Source organism: Chelonia mydas, chromosome 11 (genome assembly GCF_015237465.2).
Source record: "Chelonia mydas isolate rCheMyd1 chromosome 11, rCheMyd1.pri.v2, whole genome shotgun sequence".
Classification (NCBI taxonomy): domain Eukaryota; kingdom Metazoa; phylum Chordata; order Testudines; family Cheloniidae; genus Chelonia; species Chelonia mydas.
In genome coordinates this window covers 79,359,276-79,386,566 of record NC_051251.2, presented here as the reverse complement: position 1 = coordinate 79,386,566, position 27,291 = coordinate 79,359,276, and the positions used below count along the sequence as shown (strand labels likewise).

The following is a 27,291-nucleotide window of genomic DNA, read 5'->3' as shown; positions in this document are numbered from 1 at the left end:
GGGGGAAGCTGATGTCCTTTCCACCATCACACCAGGGGTGGCAGGAGCAGGCTGTTTCCAGAAGTGTCAAGAAGTCTGGTATTCCGGCAATGTGTGAGTGGCCAGCTTAGGTGTCACCTTCAGGGACCAGGATTCCCTCTGGCCTGAGCTCGGACTGAGCAGATTATGAGGGGAGCTGCATTTTTACCTCCAGCATTGGCACAGGGACTGAAGAAAGGACGGACTGTTCCAAAGAAGGTGTCAGTGAAAGTGAAGAGATGGGATCTGTCAGTCACATTGTAAAATGAGACCTCGCCTGCCTTATAGTCCAGGAAAATCCCAACCTGGCTGGGCTTGATGCCCACGTGGAGGGGGGTTGCGGGGAAGGTGAGGGCCTCATATTCCCTATCTCTCAGACACATAGTCCAGTATCCATTTTTTGGCAACAGGTGATCTGGACTCTTCCTGCTCACAGACTCCTTACAAATCCCCAGAGTCCATCTAGTCTTGTCTCCCACCTCCACCTCCCAGTAATGCCTCCCTCCTGTGAATCCCTCAGCACCCAGGACAAAGACACAGGGATCAAATCTCTCAGGATTATTGGGCAGATTTTGTCGTTTGGTTTTGCGTATCACACGTTTCCTATCCTGAGACAGAACAAGGTTGGGATGAGCCGTGTCTGGATCCAGAGTCATGTCCACTGGGGAGAAAGTCACAGAGTTAGTGCTGAGGGCAGGGGCTGGTCACTAAGATCTAAGGGAAATTAACCTGTGTCCCAGTTAATAGCTGTGTCGGGGTGTTGTTGCCTTAAAGGGGAGTTAGGGCCTTGTCCACCCACGGGAAAGAACTTGAGGAGAATATTGGTGTGTGAGTGTGTGTGTGTATGTGTCAGTGGGGTTAGAGGGGAAGGGCAAGACAAAGGGGAGATATCAGTGGGGGTAGAGGAGGGGCAGGCCCCAGAGGGCAGATACTAGGCTGGGAAAGCAAAGAGAAGAGGAGGATCAGGCTTGAGGGAACCAAGGGTGTGGGGAGGGGCAGGCATTGGAGGATGAGGGGTGGCCCTGGAACCAATGCAGGAGAAGCAGGTATTGGGAGTGTCAAAGGGAGTAGGAAAGGGGGAGCGTAAGAGTGCCACAGTGTAGGAGGAAGGGACTAACTGGTATTGGAGGGGGCAGGGGGAAGGGGAGGGGTAGAGGGAATGAGGAGAGAGGTGGGTGCCTAGGGTGCAGAGGGGAGCAATGGAAGGGCCAGGCCCCAGGGAAGCTCTATTGCTTTGAGGCCATGTGTGGCTGGTTTGTTACGAAGCGTAGGTCGGCGCTGTCCCCACACACACTGGATGGGCAGTCCTGCCCCAGGGGGCGCAGCAGGGACTCTCCATGCTGGCCTGATGGGCATCACCTTCCAGACAGGCAAACCCCACAGCCAGGCCCTTCCCTTGCTCAACCCGGCCTCTCCCCCAGGGCATGGGAAGGATGACTGGGCAGGGTAGAGAGGGGTGCTGGGAAGTGTACCTGGGCATTGGGGGAACAGGGGCTGTTGCTAATGAGGCTGGGGCAGTGAGGAGGGGAGGGGCCTTTACCCCACTTACTGCCTCCTCCATCTAGGATAAGCTGCACGGGCTGCCAGTCCCACTTCACACTTTATGCTACATCTTGTACAAAATGTGCCATGTGAGGTGTATATGGAAAAGTTATGATTTGCTGAAAATGATTAACCTATTTGTGTGCATGTAACATTTTTGTCTCTCACGTTATGAATATTGACTATGTATCTGTATTTCAAATGTGTGTGCTCTGGGTAACACCCACAACTAGCCTTTCAGGTACAACAATGAAAAAGCTAGACAGGGCCAATGGTCCAGCAGCGAAAACAACAGGCCATGGAAAAGGCTTGTCCTCACCTGGGGACGCTTCAGCCACCCTATGGATAATGGCTGCCATGACTCATCAAGCATGCAAGGGCATGTGACTAGACTGAATGTTACTGAACTCCATTTGGGTACCTGTATTTTTCCACAAATTGGGCTGGGAACTTGGCTTGGAACAAAGGGGTTCCTGACATATGAAAGAAACTATAAAAGGGGGAAGTGATCTCACCAAGGGGCCTCACTCCCTCTACAGCTCAACACTCAGAAACACCTAAGGAACAAAGACTGACCTGGGGGAAGTGCTGGTCCTAGGCTGGAAGAGAGGATTCCTGCCTGTGTATAGAACATCTACAAACTGCTTGTACTCGCTAACAGGGTGAGACACTGTTTGATTTAAATCCTGTCTAGTATATTAGGCTTAGATTGCATTTTTGTTTATTTGCTAGGTAATCACTTATAATCACTTAAAATCTATCTTTCTGTCATTAATAAATCTGTTTTATGTTAGCCAGTGTGAGTTTTTGAGTAAAGTGTTAGGGAATCTTAGCTCTGTTAACAAAGGCTGGTGCATATCTTCCATACAGCGAGGAGGGAGCAGAATAATTAATGAGCTTGCACCATACAGATCCCTCTCCAGTGCAAGATGGTATAATTCTGGGTTTATACTCCAGAAGGGCAGGGCTTGGGATCTTGGAAATTGGCTGGTGCCTCCATGGCTTAGGTAAAGCACTCAGGTAACTCAGCTGGGGGTGTGGCGCCACCTACTGTTGTGTTGGGTGATAACAGGGCCAGGAGGGGCTGGCTGTGTGCCATCAGCAAAAGCAGTGTGAGAGGCCAACCCAGATGGATAGTTCGGGGGAGGGCAGTGGTTCCAGTAGCTTCCAGCCTTCACCCCAGGAGTGCAGCCCACCACAGCACCTTTTTCAGTTCATTTGAAACTATTCAGAAAACTCAGCATGAATTCACAAATCGTTTCAGTCAACCCGAAATATAATTTTTTGGCAAGTTAACTAAAAACATTTTGCCCAGCTCTACTTCAAACCTCTCTAAGAAATGGAGCCCAGATCCCAGTGACTTGCAGTGAATGACTGTCAACACCCCAGCAAGGGGATTTCTCCCAGTTTAGGGAGGCCAGGTCTTGGCTTTGGGGCTGCTGCCACACCAGCCTGCCGGTCACAATGTGGCCTACACCATTTGTCCCCATGCACAACACATGTCAATTCTCCTCCCACCCACATGTAAAGGAAACCCAGCCAGCAGCTCTCACTCACGGGTGAATCTTGCCAGCATTTCCCTCATGTCAAGGCAGATTTTATACCCATTCTTCAGGGCAGGAGAAATGGCTTCTGGTGGCTGGAGTTTCACATGCTCAATCCTGTGAAGAAAACGTCCCACGATCACTCATCTGCTCTGCACCCACATTGCTCATGGGAACAGAAGGAGAAATGGAAATCGGCACAGACCTGATCAATGTACTTTTCACACCCTGAAAGGAGACAGAAAGACAGGGAGCTGGGTTAACACCATGTGCAAAATCCTTCAAAAAAAGGCTTCAGACTTTCCATTCTCTACCACATTGAATCCACAATATTTAACACAGCCGCTTCTGTGCAGGACACTCAGCAGTGATCACCGATTTCAGGTGCCCCATCACCCTGGCTCTAACTCTCAGAGGAGCTGAGTGTCATGTGACAATGGCACAGACGGGGGGGATGTGACATTCTGCGAACACTGAACAAGGAGCTGTGTTGGGACAAGGAAACAGCAGAATCCCTAACACACCTCTGTTTGTCCCGCCACTTACCTGCAGAGTTTCCACCAAACTGTTCCCAGCCTCACACCTGTGTGGCTTCCTGCTGCAGATCTAAGGAGACAGGGCCCAGATCCTCACCCTGAGCAGCTGCAGCTCCCATTGCTTCAGCTGTTGTGTGGGTGCTCAGCCCTTCTCAATATCAGCCCCCAGGTATCCCACGCTGGCACCCAGAGATGGAGGCCCCCAGCACCAATGGCCAGTGATGAGATTCTCGGCCCTTTCATTTCATGAATTTGAGAGTTCACTTTGTCTTGTGTTTCCCCGCTCTGGACGCCCCCTTGTCACCACTGAGAATCTCTGCTCATCAGCAGCATTGGGGCAGGTTCCAGCTGGCGCCGCAGGGACCACATCAGCCCCTTGCTCCTTCTGCTCCACCCGTTCAACAGGCAAAGCCCCCGCTGTATCTGCCTTTCTCTCTAACATAGACTGCGCGTGTCGGCACCGACAGGATGTCACGCCTGGGCTTCTGTTCATGTCGGGAAACTGTCAGAGCAGGCGCAGGAAATAGGATTGGTCACTAATTCCTGGGATCTAGTCACTGACCAGAGAGTTTAAGGCCACAGGATGGATGGGGAGATTGTTAACAGTCTCACCTGCAGCAGTTCAGCGGCCCGTTGCTGACACTTCTCCTCCATCTCTGTGATGAGATTGATCAGTGCAGCACTCTGCTCTGAGAGCTTTGTTATATTGCCCTGTAGTCCCTGCAGACTCTCCCTCTCCTCCTCCGCCAGTCTCCGCAGGAGCAGCTGCTCTTCCTCACTCAGAAGCTGGTGCAGTTTCTTAAATTCACGTGTGATCGACCGTCTCCGATTCTCCACTTTGTCCTTTAGTAAAAAATGGAGAAGGAACAAACTGCAGGAGCCAGAGCTGGGCACACACTGAACTGAGTCTGCTCGGGGTTAGGGAGCAGGGCTGCTAGTCTTGGGCTGCGAGGATCACGTATCCATATGAGGCTTTAGAGTAATGGATCACCATAAGGGAAATGCAAAATGCCCTTCTGAGAAAAAGTACCTGGGTCACACGCCCAATCGCTGCTCCTGTATCTCCACCCCCACCCCCTCCCCTGATCTGGGGGTGGGAGTCTCAGGGGCAGGGTGGGAGGGCAGTGTCCCTCTCCTGTAGATCCTGGTGCTCTTGCTGGATTGGGGGCAGGCAGTGGCCACCCTTGGTGACCCTTTGAACAGTGAAGCTGGGGTGGGAGCATCTGGCCTCTCCCTGAAATCAGAGGGTCCCAAGAAGACCCCTGTGGTAAAAAGGGCGAGCTGGGACCAGGGACTCGGGGGCGGGGGGAACAGACTGGGGGAGGATAGGATCAATCATGGGGAGTGGGATAGGGGTCCACACACAGAGGCAGTGGTACATGGGTGCCGGACAAAGCTCAGCAGAGGGGCAGTGGTACATGGGTGGGGGTCAGCATATGGAGGCATGCGGGAATAGGGGCAGGAGCTCTCCTTACTACACAAGCTGAGGGACCAGGCTGTCCATCAACATACATCATAGCTCTGATTGGCTGCCCTTCACTATCAGGAAGGGGAAAGGCAGCCAATCAGAGGGGATTTCCCCTCAAACGAGGGGTGTCTCCTGCCCACTCTTTAGAAAGGTCTGACCCCCCCCCCCATTGGCTGCTCTGGCTGCATGAGGAGCGAGTGGGTCTGTGTGTACTGGACAGTGGGTGGGTGGGTGCAGGATGAGTTGGGGGGGTGCAGAGGTCAGGGTGCAGTGAGTGGGGATTGGGTGTATGGACAGTCCTGTGGTGAGTCTGTGCTGCTACCCATGGGCCAGGAACTGCTCCTCCGCCCAGGGCTGCTGCACTAGGATTCCTGTCAGAGACATTTCCTGCTCCTGGCACCATTGCACTGTCCCAGGGCAAACAGCCAGAGCAGGTTATAATCTCAGCCTGCAGCTTTACAGCCCCGCATCCCCAGGAGCACTGCAGGGGGAAGGGCTCAGGGAAGGATGAACCCAGACACCCACCTGCCAATTAATGTATTTCTTCTGCTCTTTAGATGTCAGCTCCAGGGCCTCCTCCAGTGCCTGCCTCAGAGGGCCCAGGGCTTCCTGGAGTTTCACCTTCAGGGGCACCGTGTGAGATAAACATCCATTAGTCTGCTTGTCTGTTGGGTGGAGGCTGCAGGAGGCAGGGTCGGTGAAAGCAGAGGCCCTATAGGACCATGTCTAGACCCCAGCTACTGGAGTCATGTGATTACCTCAGGCTCTTGGCATCATTAAAAATGCATGATTCAAACCCTCCGGGTTGCAAATTAAATATTGAAACATGCCCTGAGTGTGACAGACACAGTGACACCTGCCTGAGTCTGCAGAGAGCCTGAGCCAGTCACCCAGAAAGGTAATGCCATGTGTCTCTAGGGGGTGTTAACCTGCCAACCGTACCCCCGCAGAGGACGCTGTGTGTGGCAGGAAGGGGAGAGCTCTTCCACCCACCAAAAGAGAGACAGTACTGCGGGGAGAGGGGATTCCCTGATCCTGTATCTCCCTTTCTCAGCGGAGAGGGGACCCCCCCGCTCCTGTCCCCAGTGTCCCCAAGGGGAGGGAGCCCCCAGCCACACCCCCTGCCTGTTCAAAGAAGTTTGCAGGCCCCACCCGCAGCAGACAGCCCTTGGGTGTATGGTCCCTTTTACGGCCACTGCTAGTGGGGCAGGGTCATAGCAGGGCCCGGTGACAGTGTGTGGAGCCTGGGCCTTGGGTGGCCTCAATCTGGTCCTTTGTGAAATGCACATTTCAGTAACAAAGCCAGGAGAATGCCCTGGGCAGAGATAGCAGGGTCAGCGCTGCAGGGCCTGGAGCATGGTCTGGCTGAGATGCTGATCCTGGGGGAGACTCTTCCGCACCCGGCTGTCGCACCCAGAGCCCTCTGGAACGCAGGAGTTTAGCTGAAGTGTCAAGACACTGAGTCCAGCCCAGGCCCTGCAGCCCCTAGCACTAACCAGGGCAGGGGAATCCTCGCGTGGGGGGGAAGATCTATGTGTCTATGGTGCAACACCAAGCACAGACCATGGGGCCCAGGATCCAGCCCCATCTCTATTCCCCTTTCCCCATTTCCTCATCTCACAGGTGTCATTTGTTTGGGGGATGTCATTCATCTCAGTCCAGCTCCCAGTGTCCCACACTGGACATACCTCCCTCTCCTGCTCTCACACACTCCACTTCCTCTCCCCTTTGGGCCCCTCTTCAAACAACCCTCCCTCACCGAGCCCCACAACACACATAGACACCCATGCTGGGTAAAGCCCCAATGGGATACGCCTGGGTCTCCATGGGAGATGCCTGCAAAATGGAGAATCCAAGGCCTTTCCTTCCTGATGTTGCAAAGTTGCAAGCAAGCCCCAAACCTACAGTCTGAGCCAACCCCTCAGCCCTCACCCACACACTGACGAGGGAAGAGCACCAGTCCTGGTTTCCTCCACTCAGATGCCATAAGGTGGCCGTGGTCACCTCGCATTGGAAGCCCTGCCTGGCAGAGAGATGGAGCCAGACGGACCCCTCACTGCCCAGCCTGGCAGCACCTGGATCCCTGGATCCACCTCCCTTAAGTCGTGTGAGGTCCCACTCCCCCCCTCCCAGCAGCTGGCTCTGGAGAAACACAATGGGGCATTTAAGGGGTTCCTTCACCAAGAGCAGCAGTGATTCCTACCTTATAACCCTGGGCAACTTCCTCTGTGGGGACCACATAGATGGCTTTTCCATCCTCCTTACAGAAAAGTTGGAGTTTTTCCTTGTGTGTCTCACACAGATTTTCATTCTGAGCTTTCTCAGGCTGTAACCTCAGTGGTTTGATGCTCTCTACAATATTGGCCAGCTGCCTGTTTGGCCTGAAATTCCCTTTCTGGAACAGCGCTCGGCACTCAGGACAGGGGAACTTTGTGCCTGATTCAGGCTTCCTTTGCGCACAGTACTGGGTGATGCAGGCTTGGCAGAAGTTGTGCCCACAGTCTATGGTCACTGGCGCCGTCAGATACTCCAGGCAGATGGAGCAAGTGGCTTCTTCTAACACTTTCCCTATGGGCGCTGCTGAGGCCATGGCTGTCTTCTGTGTCTTGCTGCCTGAATCAGCTCTTCACATGCCCAGAATAAGGTGAGAACAGGAGGGGGGGGGGGGGGAGAAGGGGGGGTGCCACAGAGAAGGTGGGAAAGTGAAATGGGGTGAGATGAAGAGAAGAGACACGATTATTGACCTTCTGTAGGGTTTTGGAGCCTCATATGGAGATGGATTTGACTTCACTTCGTTAACATTAACTCTTTATTTTGGGGTTGGGGGCAGCTATATCAGAGGAACCCCTTGACCAAATGAGTCCAACTTGCACCATTCACTCTAACCCAGCCCTAACCCGACACAATAATATTTAAAGTAATCTGAGTCTGCAGGGGGATTTACAGCACTTGGAACTATCGGCTCTTTGAGAGGAAAGCTCTGCTCTTGAGGCAAAACTTCCAAGAAACGCCCATTTCCTGGAGCAGACTGAGTAATAACATGCCCAGCAGTCAGACAGCCTCAGACCGCTGTCAAGGGACCGGCTCCAACTCAGTCTCTGGCAGGGATGAAAGTAGAAATAAGGACTTACCGGTACCGGGCTGGGTTGGGGCCGGCTCTGGCCCCCGGAAGGGGCTGGGCCTTGGGCGGAAGGGGCGAGGATGGGGGCGTCAGAGCCAGCCCCGACCTGCCCTGTACCAGTAAGTGCCCTCCTCCGCTAGGGTAGCAGCGGCAGCTGGGGGATCCAGCAGCAGTTTAAAGGGCCCAGGGCTCGGCCGCTGCTCCTGCTCTGGGCCCTTTAAACCGCTGCCGGCGCCCCGGGCTGCCGCTGCTACTCCAGGGCTCTGGCAGCAGGGCTCCAGGGGCTATTTAAATGGCCTGTGGCTCCAGCCGCTGCTGGAAGCCCCAGGCCTTTTAAATTGCCACCTGGGGAAGCCGGGCAGCCCCAGTACGGTACGGTACAGGGCGTACCAGCTTACTTTCACCTCTGGACTCTGGTCTATACAGCACGGTGCCTTGAGCTACCCCGTGACCGATGTCAGCTGTGCTTCTACACACACTTGTCGGCCACAGAACAGCAACCAGTGTGTCAGGCAGACTGGAGCTGGCGATTAGAGCTAACTCTAATCCCTCCTAACAACTCCAGTATTGCTTCCACAAAGGGGCCCTGGGTGCTGGACGTTACCTGAGCTCAATCCTGATCAGCTGAGATCCACGTGGGGCGGTTCAGAGCCAAAGGTAGAGCCGTAGGTTTGTGCAAAAATCTAAGAAGCGAGCAGGAAATGTCCCTGTCCCTTTTTTGGAGCAGTGTATGGTCTGAGGTCTTTTTCTGCAGCCAGATTAGGAGAAAGCAGGAAGTCACATCCTCACATTCTATCTAAATTACATTAAAACATGTGATTTTGGGCTGTTAAGGAGGTGATCCTGCCGTAAGAGCACCCAGCGTCACCAGATAAAGAAACAGATCTTAAGACGTTTAAAGAAAACCTTGTTTGACAGCATCCTGTCTGGCAAGGAATCACTTATGAACAGTTGTGGGTGTGAAACCTCCACTTCTTTATTGTTTTGCCATTATGGTCCCTGCTTCTCTCTTCTTTATTGTTTAGCTGCATGGTTTCTGTTCGGTTCTTTGCTTCTTTATGTCTATTACATAACTACTAATTTTGCAAGTTTGTAAATGAGCTAAGGTGGTAGGGTCTGGGTGGGTAGAGAATTTTTTCTCAATATGGTAGGATTGGTCAAGGAATTACTTTGTAATACTTTAGTAAATGATTAGTTAAGGTACAGCTAAGCAGGACTCAAGTTTCACTATATAAACTGGGGTCCAAAAGGAAGTTCTTTGGAACCTAACTCCAGGACACAGCCCCAGAGCAGAGCTGCCAGACCTCAACACTCTGCCGACTATATCGTGCAGAAACTGGAGTTCCCAGGTTACCTGATTCTTACTGGTTGGCAGAAAAAGTTCGTCTGTTGGGAGTGGTGAGCAATATATACTTAGTGTGTGTATTCTGTTTTGGTGATTGTTAATAAAGAGATGTTAAGTAGGATATTACTGTGTAAGGCTCTTTCACTGGTAAAAGACCCTGCAAACCCACAGAGTGTGAGGTTATACCCTGAGCCCAGGGAAGGATGAAGGTGGGTGCCTAAGTTAACAGGGTTACACCTTGAGCCCTAGGAAGAGGGTAAAGATGGGTGCCCCTAGAGTGTGCAGATAACATGAGGGACTGTATCTTGGGAACCCCTCCCTCAGATAACCTTAAATTTGGACCAAGAACATGACCACAGACCTCGACAGGTCACAGCAGCTTTCCAGAGAGCCCAAACCAGCATGTGGATTTTAGAGCACTTCAAAGACCAGCTATGAAACAATAAGCTCATCTCAGCCTTATCTATATTGGTGTAATAAAGCAGGAAGAGATTAGGTATTGGTGGTTGTCAGGGCCTATGACCTCGAGCCTGGATCTACAGAGGCACAGCTAGGGATCACTGTGGTGCGATGGTGCCGCAGAAATTACCACCCAAGGGAGCCAGCGTGACGGCACCCTGCTGCCCTCTGATTTGCCTAGCACCCTATTTAACCCTGGGCATTGTCCAGGAAGTTGTCTGGGAAACCCCCGGGTTTGGCTTGCTGTGACTCTACACTTTGCCTTGTCTCCTGATTGCCGGTCTCTAATTGCAGCCTGAGTCTTGCCTCCTCGCTGTGGCCTGGCTGTGATCTCAGGTCTCCGACCCTGGCCGGACTCTGTCCATGATCTTGCTTTCCTCTCAGTCCTGCTCAGTGACTGCTGTCACTCATGTGCAGACCTCAGCCCATCAGTGATGCCTAGGCAAGGCTGCCTAGGCCCTGGTCCCTTACAATGGGGTCGGCTGGATTCTCAGTACCACCAAGGGAGAGTTTCTTAAGCTGAAATTGTAGCACAAATCCCAAGAGAGAAGCCAGTGCCTGCCCTCCATCAGGGAGCCATTGACAGCTGCTGTCAGGAGAGCTGAGTGGTGGAGGTTCAAGGGCAGGTTCTCGGGCAGAGGCCCCCAGCTCCCACGGATGGTTCATGGCCTTATTTTTCAGAGGGTGCGAACCTGCAGTCCACCTCCGTTTCAATGGGAGCTGGGGCCTCTCAGCACAGCTGAGGTGCCAGGACAGAACTGGGGGTTGTGAACTCCTGCCCCACATATGATGACTCAAACAGATCAGTCTGGCTACTCTCAGCTTTACCCACAATGGGCCAGATTTCCAAAGGGGTTTAGGTGCCTTCAGGCCCGTGTAACAAAAGGAGGATTGGGGGCTGCTTGCTCCACCGATTGCCATGGAAATTTCCAGAAAAATTTATACCTTGCCCTGGTACCACTTGTCCCTACTTTGCCCATTAGTGGGGCTCAGGGCATAGGGGGCGGCAGGGCGTGAGGATGGGCAGAGGAGATGAAGTGTGATGCTTGGGGGGAAGAGTGGGGATCCTGGGCAGAAAGGGGAGTGTTGGGGACTGAGAGGAGGCAGTAGCAGGCAGTGCTGTGCTGAGGGGGATGTTACAGGGGGTCTCTGCAGCTGGGAGCATCTGTGCTGAGCGGTAGAGACATGGCACCATCTGGGCTATTTGCTCCCCTCCTGCTCCCATTTCCTGTTGTGGAAGGAGCCAGGATTGATCAGAATCCAGCCTGTTGGCCCAGCCCCAGGGATCCCATGGACACCCCAGCCCGCCCCTCAAACCCTGCTCGGATGGGGGCAGGGTCCCTTTCTTGGGGCTGCTGCTGTTGCTGCCCTTAGGACAACACTGAGAGGGGATCCTGCTGCCTCCTTGTCTCAGCCCACAACAGGCCTTCAGCACCAGCCCTGAGCCTCCCTGGACCTTCTACTTAAACTTAGAATTCTGTCCAAAGGCGGACATTCTGCGGGGGCTGGAGCCAGCCCCTGGGGCAGCCCCGGGCTCTGCCCGCACCAGCCCCGCACCCGGAGCCTGCAGGTGAGGGGAGAGACCCAGGGGAAAAGGCTGGGGCCAGGCAGGAAAGTGACTCTGCACAAACGGACCCGCATTACACAATCACGGTTACCGGGGGGGCCTGCGAGTCCCAGAGCTGCTGCCCTCACTGATCCCCCTCCCAACTCTGCTCCCATGAGCGTCCAGGAGAGTGAACGCTCTGAAGGAGGAAAGGGGAAGGAGGGGGAGAGACTGAAAAGGGCAGCAGGAGCAATAAGTTAGGAGGGAGAGTCCCAGCTCCCAGATCTGCTTGGATCCACAGGTGATGTGATGGGAGGGGAAGGGAGGTTTCCAGTTCCTCTTTGCGGATACCCCAGGCATGAGAAGGTTTGGGGGGCTTCTGTTCAAGAGAGGAGAAGCCCTGTCTGCACAAACCCTTCGCCTTGGGGATTAAAACCCTGGTGGCCCCAAACAAGCCCTGAAGCTGAGCCACATACAGCCCCCAGTTACTGATGAGCCCTGCCCTGCTGTTGTCCTACTCTGGGCCTGGGGGCTGGTGAGCCCACCTGTCTCTGCGCCCTGCCCCAGAGCAGAGATCTCTCCTCTCCAGGGCATGCAGGTAGAAGTGGGATCCCGCATCAGCTCTGCCCCAGCTGCACGGAGACAAATTGTTCTGTATCCTGGGGAGAGTCAGAGACACACGGGACCCTGAATCTGTCTCCAGGGTCTGGGGCTCTGTCCTGGCTCAGGGCCTGAATGAAGAGATGGTGGGGGTGGGGTCAGTCACTCCTCACCTTTCTGTCTCTGGGCTCTGTGTCTCCCCAGGCTGTCTCTGATCCTGGGAGCTGCCAGGCCCCCTGGCTCCTCCCGAGTTCGGTGCCTCTCTGCATGCCCCGGAGAAAGCAGCCCTGTGTCATCTCCACCCAAAGGTGCCAAACTCCCTTGGGGCCTGGGGAGAGAGACCGCCCACAGGCACAACAGCCCGGACCTGTCAGGGTGCGTCCTCCCCACCCTGCTCTGCACGGAGCAGCTGCTGCAGACTTGGAAAATGACACAGGCCATTTGGCAGCTCCCTCTCATTCACTTGGACTGATCTTCTGTTGCTCACCACTGTGTGAACCAGGAATAACAGATTTAATTTCATTTCCCTGTTCCCATAAAAGTGCTGCCATAACAGCAACCGGCCATTTCTCTTCTGCAAACTTCCTACTGCTGCGGGGTGAGTTGGAAATAGAGATTGGGATGAGAAGCCATGTCCCATCCAGGGAGGGCTCTGTTCCTCTCCCCTTAGGACTGTGATGAAAGGGGAATTTTCTGTAATATTTTTATGAAGCCTATGTGTATCAGTTTCCCTCTGTACTTTGCATTGCTGCCCGGGGGGGTTAACCTGCTCCTGGAGCAGCACAGGAGACATGGGGTGTGTGTGTCACCTAGCTGTCTGGAGCGGGCTGAATGGGTCAGTGAAGGGCTGGCCAAGGCCCACCATATCCATGGAGAACCCGAAAAGACAATGGAGCCACAGGGACCAGAACATTCACACCTAGCAATCAGTGACCAAGAGGAAGGAGATTTTTTCCCCACTTCTCTGCAGAGAAGCAGAGCAAAGCCCCAGCCTGAGAGCAAAGGAAAAGGTGTCACGTGAGGGGTTAAGTGCTGGCCTCTGGAGAGACACAGGACTCTCACCTTGGCCTGACAGAGACAGAGCCTGAAGTGGCGGCCAGAGCAACTTGGCTGGTCATTGCACTGGCTTGGCCAGGTGGATGACGTCTCTCAACCTTTATTTCTCTCTAACCTAAGGAATTCTGCTGCTCTCTTTGCTTGATTAATAAACCCTATTCCATGACGAAAGGGCTGCCATACTTGCGGAGGGGCACTGGTCCCTGTAGAGTGCACAAGCCTCTGACGAGGAGCCTGTCTCAGCTGGACTCCCTGGGCAGAGCTCATGGTATGAAATGGGAGTGCTGAAGCCAGAGGTTGAGTCTCAGAGGCCGTGTGGTCTACCCTCAAGGAAGAGTGAGACCCCTTTGGGGGTGTCATAACCATACAGCTAAGGGTAGCATAAAATCCTTCTTTACCCTGTAAAGGGTTAATTCCTCTTTTACCTGTAAAGGGTTAAGAAGCTCAGATAACCTGGTTGGCACCTGACTAAAAGGACCAATAAGGGGAGAAGATACTTTCAAATCTGTGGGGGAAGGTTTTTTGTCTGTGTCTCTCGGAGCCAGCCAGGAAACAGGGCAGGGAAAAATACATCTCCCTAAGCTATATCTGAACTAAGCATCTAGTATTGCAGAAATAGTAAGTAATAGGAAAGAAATGCATTAGGTTTTCTTTTGTTTTAGCTTGTGAATTTTCCCTGTGCTAAGAGGGAGGTTTATCCCTGTTTTTGTAACTTTAAGTTTTGCCTAGAGGGGAAATCCTCTGTGTCTTTGGGTCTTTTGTTATTCTGTAAAGTACTTACCATCCTGATTTTATAGAGGTGATTCTTTTACCTTTTCTTTAATTAAAATTCTTCTTTTAAGAACCCGATTGATTTTTTCATTGCTCTTAAGATCCAAGGGTTTGGGTCTGTGTTCACCTATACCAATTGGTGAGGATATCATTCTCAAGCCTCCCCAGGAAAGGGGGCGTAGGGACTTGGGGGGGATATTTGGGGAAGGTAAAGCTCCAAGTGGCCCTCCTGAATGTTTGTTTAAATCACATGATGGTGGCAGCGATATTAAGGCAAGGAAGGAATTTGTGCCTTGGGGAAGATTTTAGCCTAAGCTGGTAAAAATAAGCTTAGGGGGTCCTTCATGTGGGTCCCCACATCTGTACCCCAGAGTTGAGAGTGGGGAAGGAACCCTGACAGGGGGTCTGCCACACAGAAAGGGTTCCTGTGGGGGCACAGCACAGATCCTGTAGATCCATGACCAGGACACAGAAGGATGAGGTGACGTTGTTGTAATAATTGGGGCCTGTTAGGCTCACAACTGAGGTAGGCCTAACTATGGGAAAATGGATGGAAGTTTCTGAAATGATTTAATCACCTGCTGTCAGGGTTCCCTCCCCACTCTGAACTTCAGGGTACAGATGTGGGGACTCGCATGAAAGACCCCCTAAGCTTATTTTTACCAGTTTAGGTTAAAAATTCCCCAAGGCACAAATTCTCCCTTGTACTTTGGATTAGGTAAACGCTGCCACCACCAAGTGATTCAAACATTTACGGTGGGCCACTTGGAGCCCTATCTCCCACCTAATATCCTCTCAAGGCCTACACCCCCTTTCCTGGGGAGGCTTGAGAATAAACAAGATGAGCACAGACCAACCTTGGGTTTTTAGGGACACTAAAAACTCCAATCAGATTCTTAAAGAAAACAGAACTTTATTAAAAAGAAAAGTAAAAGAAACACCTATGTAAAATTAGAATGGGAGATAATCTCACAGGGCAATCAGATTCAAAACACAGAGGATTCCCCTCTAGGCAAAACTTAAAGTTACTAAAACAGGGATAAACCTCCCTCTTAGCACAGGGAAAATTCACAAGCTGAAATAAAAGATAATCTAACGCATTTCCTTGCTATTACTTACTATTTCTGTAAAATTAGATGCTTAATTCAGATATGGCTTAGGGAGATGTATTTTCCCTGTCCTGGTTCCTCGCTGACCCCAGAGCAAACAACAAAGAGAACAAAAGCAAACCCCTGCCCCCACAGATCTTGAAAGTATCTTCTCCTCTCATTGGTCCTTTTGGTCAGGTGCCAACCAGGTTACCTGAGTTTCTTAACCCTTTACAGGTAAAGGAGGAATTTTAGGCTATCCTTAGCTGTATGTTTATGGCACCTGCAATAATAAACACCGAAGGGAAAAGGTAACGAAAGTCCAACTCAGCCTGTTACATAAGACTGTTTATAAAAAACCGGTAAAAGTGAAAAACAGAAAAACTAAATGAATCTAAACAAGCAGGACTTTTCTGATGCACCTGAAGGATTGTGTTGAGACCATCTCTAGTAAACAAAAAGAGTGGGGAACCAGAAGTTAATGGGCCAAAAATTGGAAGTGAGGCCTAATTGGTGAACAGAAGACTAAGAGGATGGACAATTCTGTCCATCACCCTCTTTCAGGGGCCCTTCAAAAGATACTTTGTGGGGCAGGAACATGTGGGGGGACTGCGGGATTCCCAGAGGGGGGCAACTGTCACCGCCACCCCAGGGACTTTGTCCTTCACCCGGGGATCTCAAAAGTCATTGCATCATCAGGAAGCCCAGACCTCTGCACATCAGTGGGGACACCCAGCCACCACTGTCACACCAGAGGACATGCCATCTGGAGACACGTGAGAGCCTGCTCTGTCTCCCCTTCCCTTGTATGTTCCTTCTACCCCCACTATTTGTCCTCCTGGCCTGTCTCTCTCCTGGCTTTCCATTTGATCCTAAGATCAGCCACCCACACGGCACCAGCACAGTAAGAGAAGATGACCCATCCGGCTCTGCCCAGCCTGAGGGAGACTGGAGAGAAGAGGGACCAGACCAGCCAGATGACATCCCAGACCACAGACCGGAAGAGGAGCCTGAGCCCCAGGTAATGGCTTCCATGGCTGACCTGCCAACCCAGAGCATCCGTCTGTGACTTACCTGCCACCGGAATCCTGAGAACACCAACAAAAGCCCCATTTCCACCCCACACACCCCTTCTCTGTTTCTTTACCAAACTACTTTTGTTGTGTCTTGAAAACCAAGAACACAAAGAGCCCATTAAAATCAGCAGTGGACACAGACAGCACATTGGCTGTGAATAATATTTCTAAGGAAAAACAAACACAAAAGGATCTGGTAGAAGAGATTTCGATATATAGGAAAACAGAATTTGAGGTTGGGGATCATGGTTTGTTAATTGATGTGAGAAGGAGAACAAGAAAGGGGGGAGGGTCATATCTTGATCAATGATTATATGTAGCTAGAAAGCTGCAAATCACATGAATTAATAGTAGCAGAAGTTCTAGGAATATTATTATCTTGTGTGAGTTATTGAAATATTTTGCTTTATTAATTCTGTCTCATCATTTTTTTCACCTATTACTTGGCAAAGGTGCAGTGTGAGTCCTGCATGTGCCCTAGCTTCCAGAGGGAACCAGTCAAGACAATAAGGAGAGAGAGAGAGAGAGAGAGAGAGAGAGCAGCTGCACATGTGCGTAGTTGTGATGTTTATGACACATGTACATTGTAACTGAACAAACCTGTCTGACAGTTTAATTAATAATAATTAATGACACAATTGGTTCCTGAAAATTGCATCGTAAGTTGAAACATCATAAAGTTTAAACCAATCATCATAAGTCAACTCAGGGGATCAATTCAGAAATGTCGTAAGTGCTGTTTTTCATAAGTTGAATGTCATAAAGTCAAGAACTGCCTGTACAAATGATGCTACATAGACAAGGCAAACTTTAATGGAGATTTGAGCCTGGGCCCCTCGCTCATACCGCCCTGGGGCTGGGCTCTCACTCCCCTTCCCCTGCCCAACCACTGAATCCCCTTCCCCAGCTCTCCCCACCCCTCCCTCCATCGCGCTGGGACCAGCTCCCCTGCCCCGCTCCGCCCCCCCATGGCTGAGTCTGCAGCACAGAGCTACCCCTACAGCAGGGCCCCGGCGATCTCACTCCTGCACCCACACTGCCCCTGTGGCTGTTTCACTCCCCTCCATGGGCAGAAACTCCCCCGGGGGCAGGAAGTGTCGGGATATTCCCATTGCTCACTGGCCCCATCACACTCACTGGGCTCCTCTCCCCCCTGGGTCATTTTGCCAGGGGCTCTTCCTCCTTGGGCCTCTCTCCCCTCCCCCCTCATTATATCTCCCTCCCAGTCTTCCTCCTGTGATCATGGATCTCCCCTTCCCTCCCCACCTTCAGCATCCACCTCTGACACTGCACCCACCCAACCCACAGCCCCTTCCCCCACAGACCAGCAGCTCGCTCCCTCCACCCCTTCTCTCCCCCTCTCCCCTTTCACAGCTCACAGGCCTGGGGCTGGGAGCTGAAGGTTGGGGGAGGCAGGTGATGCCCTTTACACCCTCCCCACAGGAACAGGCCTGGGGGCTAGCCTGCGCTCAGAGGGGACAGTCTCTGCTGCAGGGTCACTGTCAGGGACTGAGATTCTCTCCAGCCTGAGCTGGGACCGGGCTGATTATCAGGGGAGCCGCATTTTTACTGTCAGCATTGAGACCAGTATAGAAATAAGGGTCCTGGAGAAGGTGTCAGTGAAAGTGAAGAGATGGGACCTGTCAGTCACATTGTAAAATGAGACCTCGCCCCACTCAGAGTCCAGGAAAATCCCCACCTGGCTGGGTCTGACACTCACGGGGAGCAGAGTCGAGGGGGAGGTGAGGCCCTTGTATTCCCCATCCCTCAGTCACACGGCCCAGTATCCATTGCTAGGTGATGCAACAATCCACTTTTTCCTGGTCACAGATTCCCTGCAAAGCCCCAGAATCCAGTGAGGATTATCTCCCACCTCTACCTCCCATTGATGCCACCCGCCCGTGAATCTCTCAGTGCCCAGGACACTGGGCAAAGGATCAAATCTCTCAGGATTGCCGGGCAGATCCTGGTGTTTATCTCCACGTCTCACACGTTTCCGATCCTCAGACAGTACGAGGTCGGGATGAGCCGTGTCTGGATCCAGAGTCATGTCCACTGGGGAGAGAGTTACAGAATCAGTGTGGGGATACAGTCGCATGAGTGACATAGATACAGTATCCCCAATAATGTCACAGCAAACCTGGTGGCTGGACTTTGTCCTCACCAACAACTATTTCACATTTGGGGACAATATATACCTTCAAGTCAGTGGCATTGCTATGGGTATCCGCATGGCCCCACAGTATGCCAACATTTTTATGGCTGACTTAGAACAATGCTTCCTCAGCTCTCGTCCCCTAATGCCCCTACTCTACTTGCACTACATTGATGACATCTTCATCATCTGGACCCATGGAAAAGAAGCCCTTGAGGAATTCCAGCAGGATTTCAACAATTTCCATCCCACCATCAACTTCAGCCTCGACCAATCCACACAAGCGATCCACTTCCTGGACACTACAGTCCTAATAAGTGATGGTCACATAAACACCACCCTATACCAAGTGAAACATACTGACTGCTATACTTACCTACATGCCTCCAGCTTCCATCCAGGACACACCACATGATCCACTGTGTGCAGCCAAGCTCTAAGATACAACCACATTTGTTCTTTGACAGAGACAAACACCAATAAGATCTCTATCAAGCATTCTTAAAACTACAATACCCACCTGCTGAAGTGAAGAAACAGATTGACAGAGCCAGAAGAGTACCCAGAAGTCACCTACTACAGGACAGGCCCAACAAAGAAAATAACAGAACGCCACTAGCCATCACCTTCAGCCCCCAACTAAAACCTCTCCAGCACATCATCAAAGATCTACAACCTATCCTGAAGGACAATCCCTCACTCTCACAGATCTTGGGAGATAGGCCAGTCCTCACTTACAGACAGCCCCACAGCCTGAAGCAAATACTCACCAGCAACCACACACCACACAACAAAAACACTAACCCAGCAACCTATCCTTGCAACAAAGCCCGGTGCCAACTCTGTCCACATATCTATTCAGGGGACACCATCATAGGACCTAATTACATCAGCCATGCCATCAGGGGCTCGTTCACCTGCACATCTACCAATGTGATATATGCCATCATGTGCCAGCAATGCCCCTCTACCATGTACATTGGTCAAACTGGACAGTCTCTACGCAAAAGAATAAATGGACACAAATCAGATGTCAAGAATTATAAAATTCAAAAACCAGTCGGAGAACACTTCAGTCTCTCTGGTCACTCAGTAACAGACTTAAAAGTGGCAATTCTTCAACAAAAAAACTTCAAAAACAGATTCCAATGAGAAACTCCTGAACTGGAATTAATTTGCAAACTAGATACCATTAAATTAGGCTTGAATAAAGACTGGGAGTGGCTGGGTCATTACACAAACTGATATCTACGTCCCAATGTAAGTTCCCCCTACTGTTACTCACACCTTCTTGTCAACTGTTTGAAATAGGCCATCCTGATTATCACTAAAAACATTTTTTTTTCTCCTGCTGATAATAGCTCACCTTAACTGATTAGCCTCTTAGAATTGGTATGGCAACCTCCATCTTTTCATGTTCTCTGTATATATATATATATATATATATATATATCTTCCTATTGCATGTTCCACTCCATGCATCTGATGAAGTGAGTTCTAGCCCACGAAAGCTTATGCTCAGATAAATTGGTTAGTCTCTAAGGTGCCACAAGTACTCTTCGTTCTTTTTGCGGATACAGACTAACACAGCTACTATTCTGAAACCTGTCATGGAACACTAAACTGTATTTTACTGTTCAGCCACTAGGCGGTGCTGTGTGTCACAGCCCTTATTTAAACTGACGCCAGCCAGACCTGGCAGAGCATTGAAGGGCCTTGGGATGAACACATCTGGTGTGTACCTGGCTGAGAGGGAAGCTCTGTAGCCAGTGCGTATCTGTCACAGCAGCATGACAGCAGTGGTGGAAGCCCGGTGCTATTGCCTACCTTTGCTACGGCCAGAGGGCCTGACTTACAGAGTACAAGCTGTTCTGAACTACGCCATGATGAAGACTAGGGGGGATTTTGCCAATCACATGAGTGACATAGGACTGTGGGGAACACAACTCCTGGTCTCTACATTTTTTCACAATTCAGTGATGAGAATAAAAATATGGTCAAAAGGGCCTTGTAGGATTCCTTGTGGCAGCCGGGCAGGAAGTGCCCCCCGGCTGCAGAACATAACCGAGTGTTAGCCAGGGTCAATCCTGCCTTTAGGTAGAGTTCGGCTTTGGGGGACCAGGTAAGGGAGGTCATGGGGGCCAGCCCTTTAAGGGGAGTCAGGGCCCAGCCTGCCTGTGACAGCGCAGGGCCTTCCCCATTGCACACGGGGACCCTGGGGTGCAGGGAGCTCTGGTTACTGCCCCACACATTCACCCAGCGACTCCCCCAAGCTGCCGGACACAGGTCCCTGGGATCAGAGTTCAGGCAGTCGAGTGGCACTGGGGCTGGTAGGGTGGGTGGAAGGAAAGGGTTAATCCCAGCACGGTGGTGCTTTGCTGCCCGGCCCTGGCTGGTGTCTGCCCTCTGGGTGCAGCACAGGGCGTGTGTCTCTGAGCGGATCCCTGCCCACTCGCCCGGCCATTTGTCCCCAACACAGAGAATCCAGGTGCCGAGGGAAGGAGCAGCCCCAGCAGTGCCGCATGGGCCCTGGCACGGGCTGAGCCTGCGAGCGCAGCAGCAGAGGCAGCGGCAGAGAGGGGGGCTCAGCCAGGCAAAGCGGCGGGGTCCCCACCTGCAGGGGAGGGGTCAGCGCTGGGGCAATAGGCCAGGCTGGGTCAGGGGCTGGGAGCTCTGGCAGCGAGCGCGGTACCAGCACCTACAGCCCTGCTGGAGACCCTGTGCCCAGCCAGCCGGGAACCCAGGTCTCAGGCACCATTTGGGGGTGGTGCCAGGAGCAGCTGCAGGGACCTAGGACCTCTTCCAAGGGAGGGGGCTGGAGTCACTGATACAGGATTGGCCTCAGGTACCTGCATATCCAAGGGAGGGGGCTGGAGTCACTGATACAGGATTGGCCTCAGTTACCTGCATATCCTCTTGTGAGTCCTGGAACAACCGGCAGAGAAAGAGAGGTGAGAATTCACACAGCAGAGTCACCCAGAGCAGGGTTCGTTGCAGAGACTGTGGGGCAGACCCAAAGTCCTGACACAAACAGACCTGACTGTTCAGCAGCAGCTATAGCCAGGTACGGACATGGGCCTGCTCCCCACAGCACCCGGCTCTGCACCATCTCACAACAGACCAGGGCTCAACAGGCTCCAACTCCCTCTCCTCTTTTCTGTCCCACATTCCCGTGTCGGGTTTCTCCCCTGTGCAGATCCCGTCACACACGCCCAGCCTGGGGGCTGCTCCATACAGGGGAACAAGCTCCCAGCAGCTGTCGTGCCCTGCCCTAGCACAGAGACCCGGGAGTCTCACCTCTCTCTGCAGCCAGCCCCTCTGGAAGGAGAGAGAGAGAGAGAATAATTAGTCACAATCCCTGTCTCACCACTACTAGAGTCACAGCTCTTTCAAGCTGATACAATATCACAGGACAGGCTGGCGACCAAGGCACAAGGAGGGAGCTTCTCCTAGATATTTAGGCACCTAAAGATGCAGGTAGACACTGAGTGGGATTTTCAAAAGGGCTGAAGCAGGTTAGGCAAGTCCATAGGAGTTAGGTGCTTTGGAGGTTCCCACCAGACACCTAAATACCATTGAAAGTGTGGCCCAAGGTGCTTAAACACCAGGGCCCTGATGCTCAGCTGGTGTCAGTCAGGGAGGCTGAGAATCCATTATAACGTCTCCTGTTAACCAAGAACATCAGCCCCTGCGCTCAGATAGCCAGGGAGAGAGCAGGAGACAGCACTGGGCACACAGATTCATGATTATGAATTATCTGCTCTCCTGAAATCTTCCCCTTTGGGCTCTGCTCTGAGCAGCCAGGGAAGCTGGGACCCCAAGGGCTCTCCCAGGATCTGGGCCCCTCTGGGCTGGGCAGTCACAGTGCTCTGAATGAAGCTCTAATCCACAAGTAATACGGGCACACAGGATCTGATAATAACCCAACCTGCTGGGCCAAATCCCTCCCCCTGCCCTGCTCGAATACAATGAGAGAAACCCGCAGCAGCGCCCCTTACCCAGGAATCCCGTCACAGCCTCCTGGAGATTGTTCTCTCGAGGGAAATCCCGGATTTTCTTTTCCAGCTCAGGGGACTTGGGCCTTGGAGACATAGCCTTCTCATCCCTGCAGAGACACGAGCGTGTTTATTCCTCCCATTCCTCGGCCCTAAGTTCCCGCCCCCCCCTCCCGAGCCAGACGGGGAGTGGGTGGGAGCTGGGCCACAGGCAGGGCTAATGGGGCCATGACCTCTATTTCCCAGGGAATTTACTGCCTGCACAATCTGCCAGGACCAGCCTCTCCATCCAGAGAGAAAACCCAGCCTGGGCAGGGCCAGCCCCAGCTCCCCTCACACCTGGCCCAGCCCCACGTTCCCCACCAGGACCTGGAGGGGCTTCTCCCAGGGATGAGAGAGGGGTCCATTCTCCAGGCCTACCCGTTCCTCAGCTTCTCCTCTCAGCCTCCAAAGGGCCTGGTCACTCCCCGTGGGGTGGGGGTTCTGGGACCGAGACACTGCCCCACTAGGGCCTGGCTGGGACACTCAGCTCTTTCCCCACAGGCCCCAGGGTCCCCTTCACACGGGACAGGCTTTGGGCCATGACAGAGCTGGGGCCAGGTCCTAGCTGGGCCCTTGGAGTGACAGGCCCCCAGCCCCATTAATGATCCCCTGAGCCAGCCAGGCCCCCAGGGAGGGTTCTGCAGCCCAGAGCTGTGGGGCACTCCCCTCCCCAGGGTGGGTCACACAGACCCAGCGGCTTCAGCCTCAGGGCGATGGGGACGGAGGGGGGCTGGATCCAGAGGGTGAGACCGTCCCACGGTTGGGCCGCTGGGGGCTGGTCTGTAGCCTGGGCTCTGAGTCTCTTCCCAGCACAACGGGGCGTGAGGGGCAGACGGAGCCTGGACGTACCTGCTCACGGCACTTCTGACACCCTAGAGGGGAAGGAGAGACAGAGCAGAGAGTCAGTGCCCATGGCCCAGCCGGCCCCCTGCCCCAGACGGGTCACTCTGCTCCCCCAGACCCGGCCCCACAAGCTGCTCCCCCAGTGGGGTGGAGACTGAAGGGCTGTGCTAGTGAGAGCAGAGCCCCTTTCACAGCAGCTGCCCTGCAGAGACGGCTGGGCCCCCTGCACTGAGCCCCAGGGCTGGGGCTGGAACAGCCTTTCACCAGCCTCCCCCCACCTCCCCGACAGCCCAAACTCCTGTCTCTCTGCAGCCCTGGGCCCCTGGCCCTGCAGACGCCCCGGGCCGTGCTCCCTGCACTGAGTTACCCTGTCAGCCCAAGTGACTCAGGGGCCGTCTCCTCCCTGCACTGGGCTCTGGGTGCATCTGACACTGTCTCACCTGCAGCAATTCCAGCACCGGCTGCTGACGCTTCCCCTCCAGCTCTGTGATCAGGGCGCTGAGCTGGGAAATCTCCTCACCCAGGTGGGTGACATTTTCCTCCCTCCTCCTCCCAATCTCCTCGTCCAGCTCTCCCAGCCGGGCCAGGAGGAGGCGCTCCTGTTCAGCCAGAAACTGGCGCAGCCCCTCGCACTTGGACACCGCCAGCGGCCGCTCCACTTCCGTCTGCCTCTGGGGTGCACAGAGAGACGCAGGGGCAGGGCAGGGACACGGGGAGAGCGGGTGTCATGGGAAATGGTACAAAACCTTGTCCGGGCTCCACAGAGCCTTTCATTCAATATCTTCGCCAGAGTCACTGTGGCTACACTAGAGCTTTTGCCAGTATAAAAATGTGACCCAAAATCACCAGCCCCCAGCCCGTCCCCATCACTGTCCCAGCACCAGAGTGAAGTGCAGACCAGGCCGTGGCAAATGGTGCTTCCCAAACTGCCCAACGGCATCACTGGAACATCTGACACTCAAACCCTGGGATCAGCAAAAGTCTCCCCCTGCTCCGCCCCGACCCCTGCCACATCTGTGTCTGTTCAGTGTTTTACTGGCCTCTCCCTCTGGCCCCCACTCCCAGTGCTAGAGAGACAGAGCCAGAGGCTGCTCCCAGCTACCTGGTGTAAACCCACTGACCCCAGTGGGAACTAACACCAGGGTCCCAGAGGAGCCTGACCCTGACCCCACTGACTTCGGTGGGGTCACTGCTGATGTACACCAGGTCCCTGAGAGCAGAGTCTGCCCTGCACTGGTTACAATGACCCTGATCTGTCTCCCTGTAGCGACCCTGGAAACCCTTTCACCTTCTGAATGCCCCAGACCCCAGCCAGCGCAGAGACCCCCTGCTGCTGTCGTTGACACCCCTGTGCAAAGCGGCCGGGCAGGGCAGGGCACCTACCAGGAGCCTCTCCCTCTCCTTGTCCCAGTCGGATTTCAAGCCCAGGAGCTCTTCTGTCTCCTCCCACAGATGCTGCAGGCAGCTCAGGATTTGCTCCTGCAAACAGACAATGGCTCTGGGGGCTGGTTTGGGGTCACTGGTTTGTGCCCAGCGATAACATCGTCACTGAGCAGAGTGAGGCTGTGGGAGCAGGTCCCCCTTCTCCAACCCTCTGAAAAAGTGACCTCAGCTCCAAGGGAGCTCCCGGCACCGCTGCTGGGCCTGGCCCACTCCGCCCCAGCACCATCATCTCCAGGCGGTTTCCCGGCCATAGGTCTGGTGCTCTTGATCAGTCCCTGGGAGGAGCTCTTTAGTGTGGCAACCCCTTAAGGTCACACTTTTTCCAGTGAGGAAAGTCACCTGGCTTCACCGCCTCCTGACTCTGAATCTCAGAGTCTTCAGCACCCCGCTTCACGTCAGCAAGTCCACCTGAGTGGGACACCCAAGGGAGACTTGTAGGCCCCCAGGGAGCCATGTACCCCCACTTCCTTACCCTGGAGTGACTCTCAGCCAGCATTGTGAAAGCAGGGGGGTTATTACAGGGGCAGTCAACAGGCAGACCGCGGGCCAAATCTGGACCACCAGATGCTTTTGAGCAGATCCTGAAATCTTTTTATTATTTTATTATGATCACGATTGTTATTATTTTTTTATTATTTTCTCTGAAGTCTGGACCTTGACTATGCCTTGACCAAGAAATTTGGACCTTAATTAAAAATAACTGACTCTCCCTGTTTTTTGACATGTCTGGAACACAGCGCAGAGAGTCCTTAGTTAACACAGAGAACGGAAAGGTCCATCTGGGTCAGTCCCAGAGCCCTCTGTCCCCTCTGTCGTCCGAGCCCACAAGCTGCTCTCCTGCCTCCAGATGCCCACACTTAGAACCCCACCCCAGTCCTTTGTCCTCCAGCTGGGCACACTTGGCTGGCTTCCCACGGAGCGTGGGCTGTCCATGGTCATTTATTGTTTGGTGCCCAATGTCCAGGCAATTGGAATGGCCATTGTCTTCTGGGACACTCCATGGGCATGGGGCCCCAGGTAGCCAGCTGTCCCTCATGCCTATATCTCTGGGTCTCTACAAGTAACACCTTTCCCCCCTCCCCTCACCTACTTAACCATGGGTAAGGCTAAGATTTTGTCAGGGATATTTTTAGTAACAGTCACGGCAGGTCACGGGCAATAAAGAAAAATTCACAGAAGCCCGTGACCTGTCCATGGGGAGTTCAGCTGCGGGGTCCCCACACCGCTCACAGTGGCTGGGCAGCTGTGGGGGCTTGCTTGGAGCTACAAGCTGAAGTCACAGAGGTCTCTGGAAGTCACGGATTCCGTGACTTCTGCAACCTCTGTGAAAAACTCATAGCCTTAACCATGTGTAACCCATGCCTGCTTGGTGTGGCGCTCTGTCCCCCTTCAGCAGCACCTAGACCAACTAACGATGTGTGAACCTCCTACAGTCTTGGAGAAGAGAACGGGTCTTTCAGCTCACGCAGTAGAGGCTCGTCCATTCAGCTCCACAGGTCCCCCTCTTTGATCCCAGCTGACGACAACTGGGATCTGTGGGTGTTAAACATGCACCACATAGGGGACACTGAGGCACACACAATATTCATCCAAAATATTATGAAAAATTCCCACTGCCAGCAATCCCGTTATTAGGCAGCTCCCTGGCTCTAACCCAGGGCTGGTCAGACACATGGGGGGGAGGGGGGGGCGCTCTGTAGCTGCAGAGAAGCTGCCCCTGTAACTCCCAGCCATGCAGATAACTGTTCCCTACCCTGTGCTCCTGGGTAGCCTCCTCCATGGGAACCACCGTGTGAGTGCGGTGCGCCCAGGATCGGTCACACACCAAGCAAAGGGGGGGTTGATCCTCCTCGCAGGAGAGTTTCAGAGCCTCCTGGTGCCTGTCACCCACTCTCTGCCCCTCGGGCTCTGGCCCCGCCTGCAGCCTCAGGCGTTTCACTAGCTCCGCCAGGTTCCCCAGCTGCCCGTGGGGATGCAGGTCTCTCTGCAGGGCGGTTTCTCTGCACTGGGGGCAGGAGAAGTTTGGCTCCAGCTCCCCCCAGCACTGGCTGATGCAGGCCCGGCAGAAGTTGTGCCACACTCAATGGTCACCGGGTCTGTGAAATACTCCAGGCAGATGGAGCAAGTCACTTCGTCCTGGAAGCTCCCAGCTAGGTCCCCGGCAGCCATGGCCCCGCCACACCCGGACCCAGCCGCTGAGGGTTCGTTTCACTTTCCTGCGCTGAGAGGAGCCTGTTTGGCTGGAGCTGGGGCGTTTCCTTCCTGCTGCTCCTAGCAGGGCCTGTGCTGAGCTGCAGCGAGTCACCCCCAGTGTCACAGCCTAGGGGTCAGGGGAGACAGAGCCAGGGCTAGCGAAGCGTTAACACCAGCTCCTCTCCCCCCCCTCACCCAATCTGTGCAGAGCCTGGCGCTGGCTGGGGACTGGTTCTGAAAGCCCCTGTCCCAGTGAGGGCAGCAGCTGAGGTTGGGATGGAGGGAAGGGGATGGAGCAGCTGAGAGCGTTTGTGGCTGGTGCTGGGAGAAGTGGGGAGAATACACAACAGAAATTAGAAACTCTGCGGCCCCTGGGTCTGAGTTAGTTATAAACCCTGTTACATGATGCTGCTGCCTCCATTGGCAAGTTTGGTCGATGAAACTAATGTC

General features: G+C 53.5%; 2 protein-coding genes across 2 annotated transcripts; both read right to left on the bottom strand.

Annotated features, from left to right (window-relative positions):
• Positions 1-119: 119 nt before the first annotated feature.
• On the bottom strand, positions 120-26,833 carry LOC102942783 (E3 ubiquitin-protein ligase TRIM39). The gene is given in 7 exon segments (XM_043525590.1): positions 120-679; positions 3,118-3,221; positions 3,310-3,332; positions 4,253-4,483; positions 5,634-5,729; positions 26,402-26,724; positions 26,727-26,833. Coding segments are annotated over 7 exon segments (1,428 nt in total). The 5' UTR covers positions 26,818-26,833.
• Positions 17,853-23,045, bottom strand: LOC122462445 (E3 ubiquitin-protein ligase TRIM11-like). Its single transcript, XM_043525591.1, has 3 exons — positions 22,324-23,045; positions 21,230-21,250; positions 17,853-18,225 (listed from the first exon to the last, which is right to left on the bottom strand). The coding sequence occupies exons 1-3, from the start codon at positions 22,415-22,417 to the stop codon at positions 17,942-17,944; spliced, it is 399 nt and encodes a 132-aa protein (XP_043381526.1). The 5' UTR covers positions 22,418-23,045; the 3' UTR covers positions 17,853-17,941.
• Positions 26,834-27,291: the final 458 nt, after the last annotated feature.

Excerpts from the sequence above, each read along its gene's own strand:
- LOC122462445 (XM_043525591.1), bottom strand. The coding sequence starts at position 22,417 with ATGTCTCCAAGGCCCAAGTCCCCTGAGCTGGAAAAGAAAATCCGGGAT. Across the intron at positions 21,251-22,323 it reads GGCTGTGACGGGATTCCTGG|GACTCACAAGAGGATATGCA; the intron begins GTAAGGGGCGCT and ends CGGTTGTTCCAG. Across the intron at positions 18,226-21,229 it reads ACTCACAAGAGGATATGCAG|TGGACATGACTCTGGATCCA; the intron begins GTAACTGAGGCC and ends CTCTCTCCCCAG.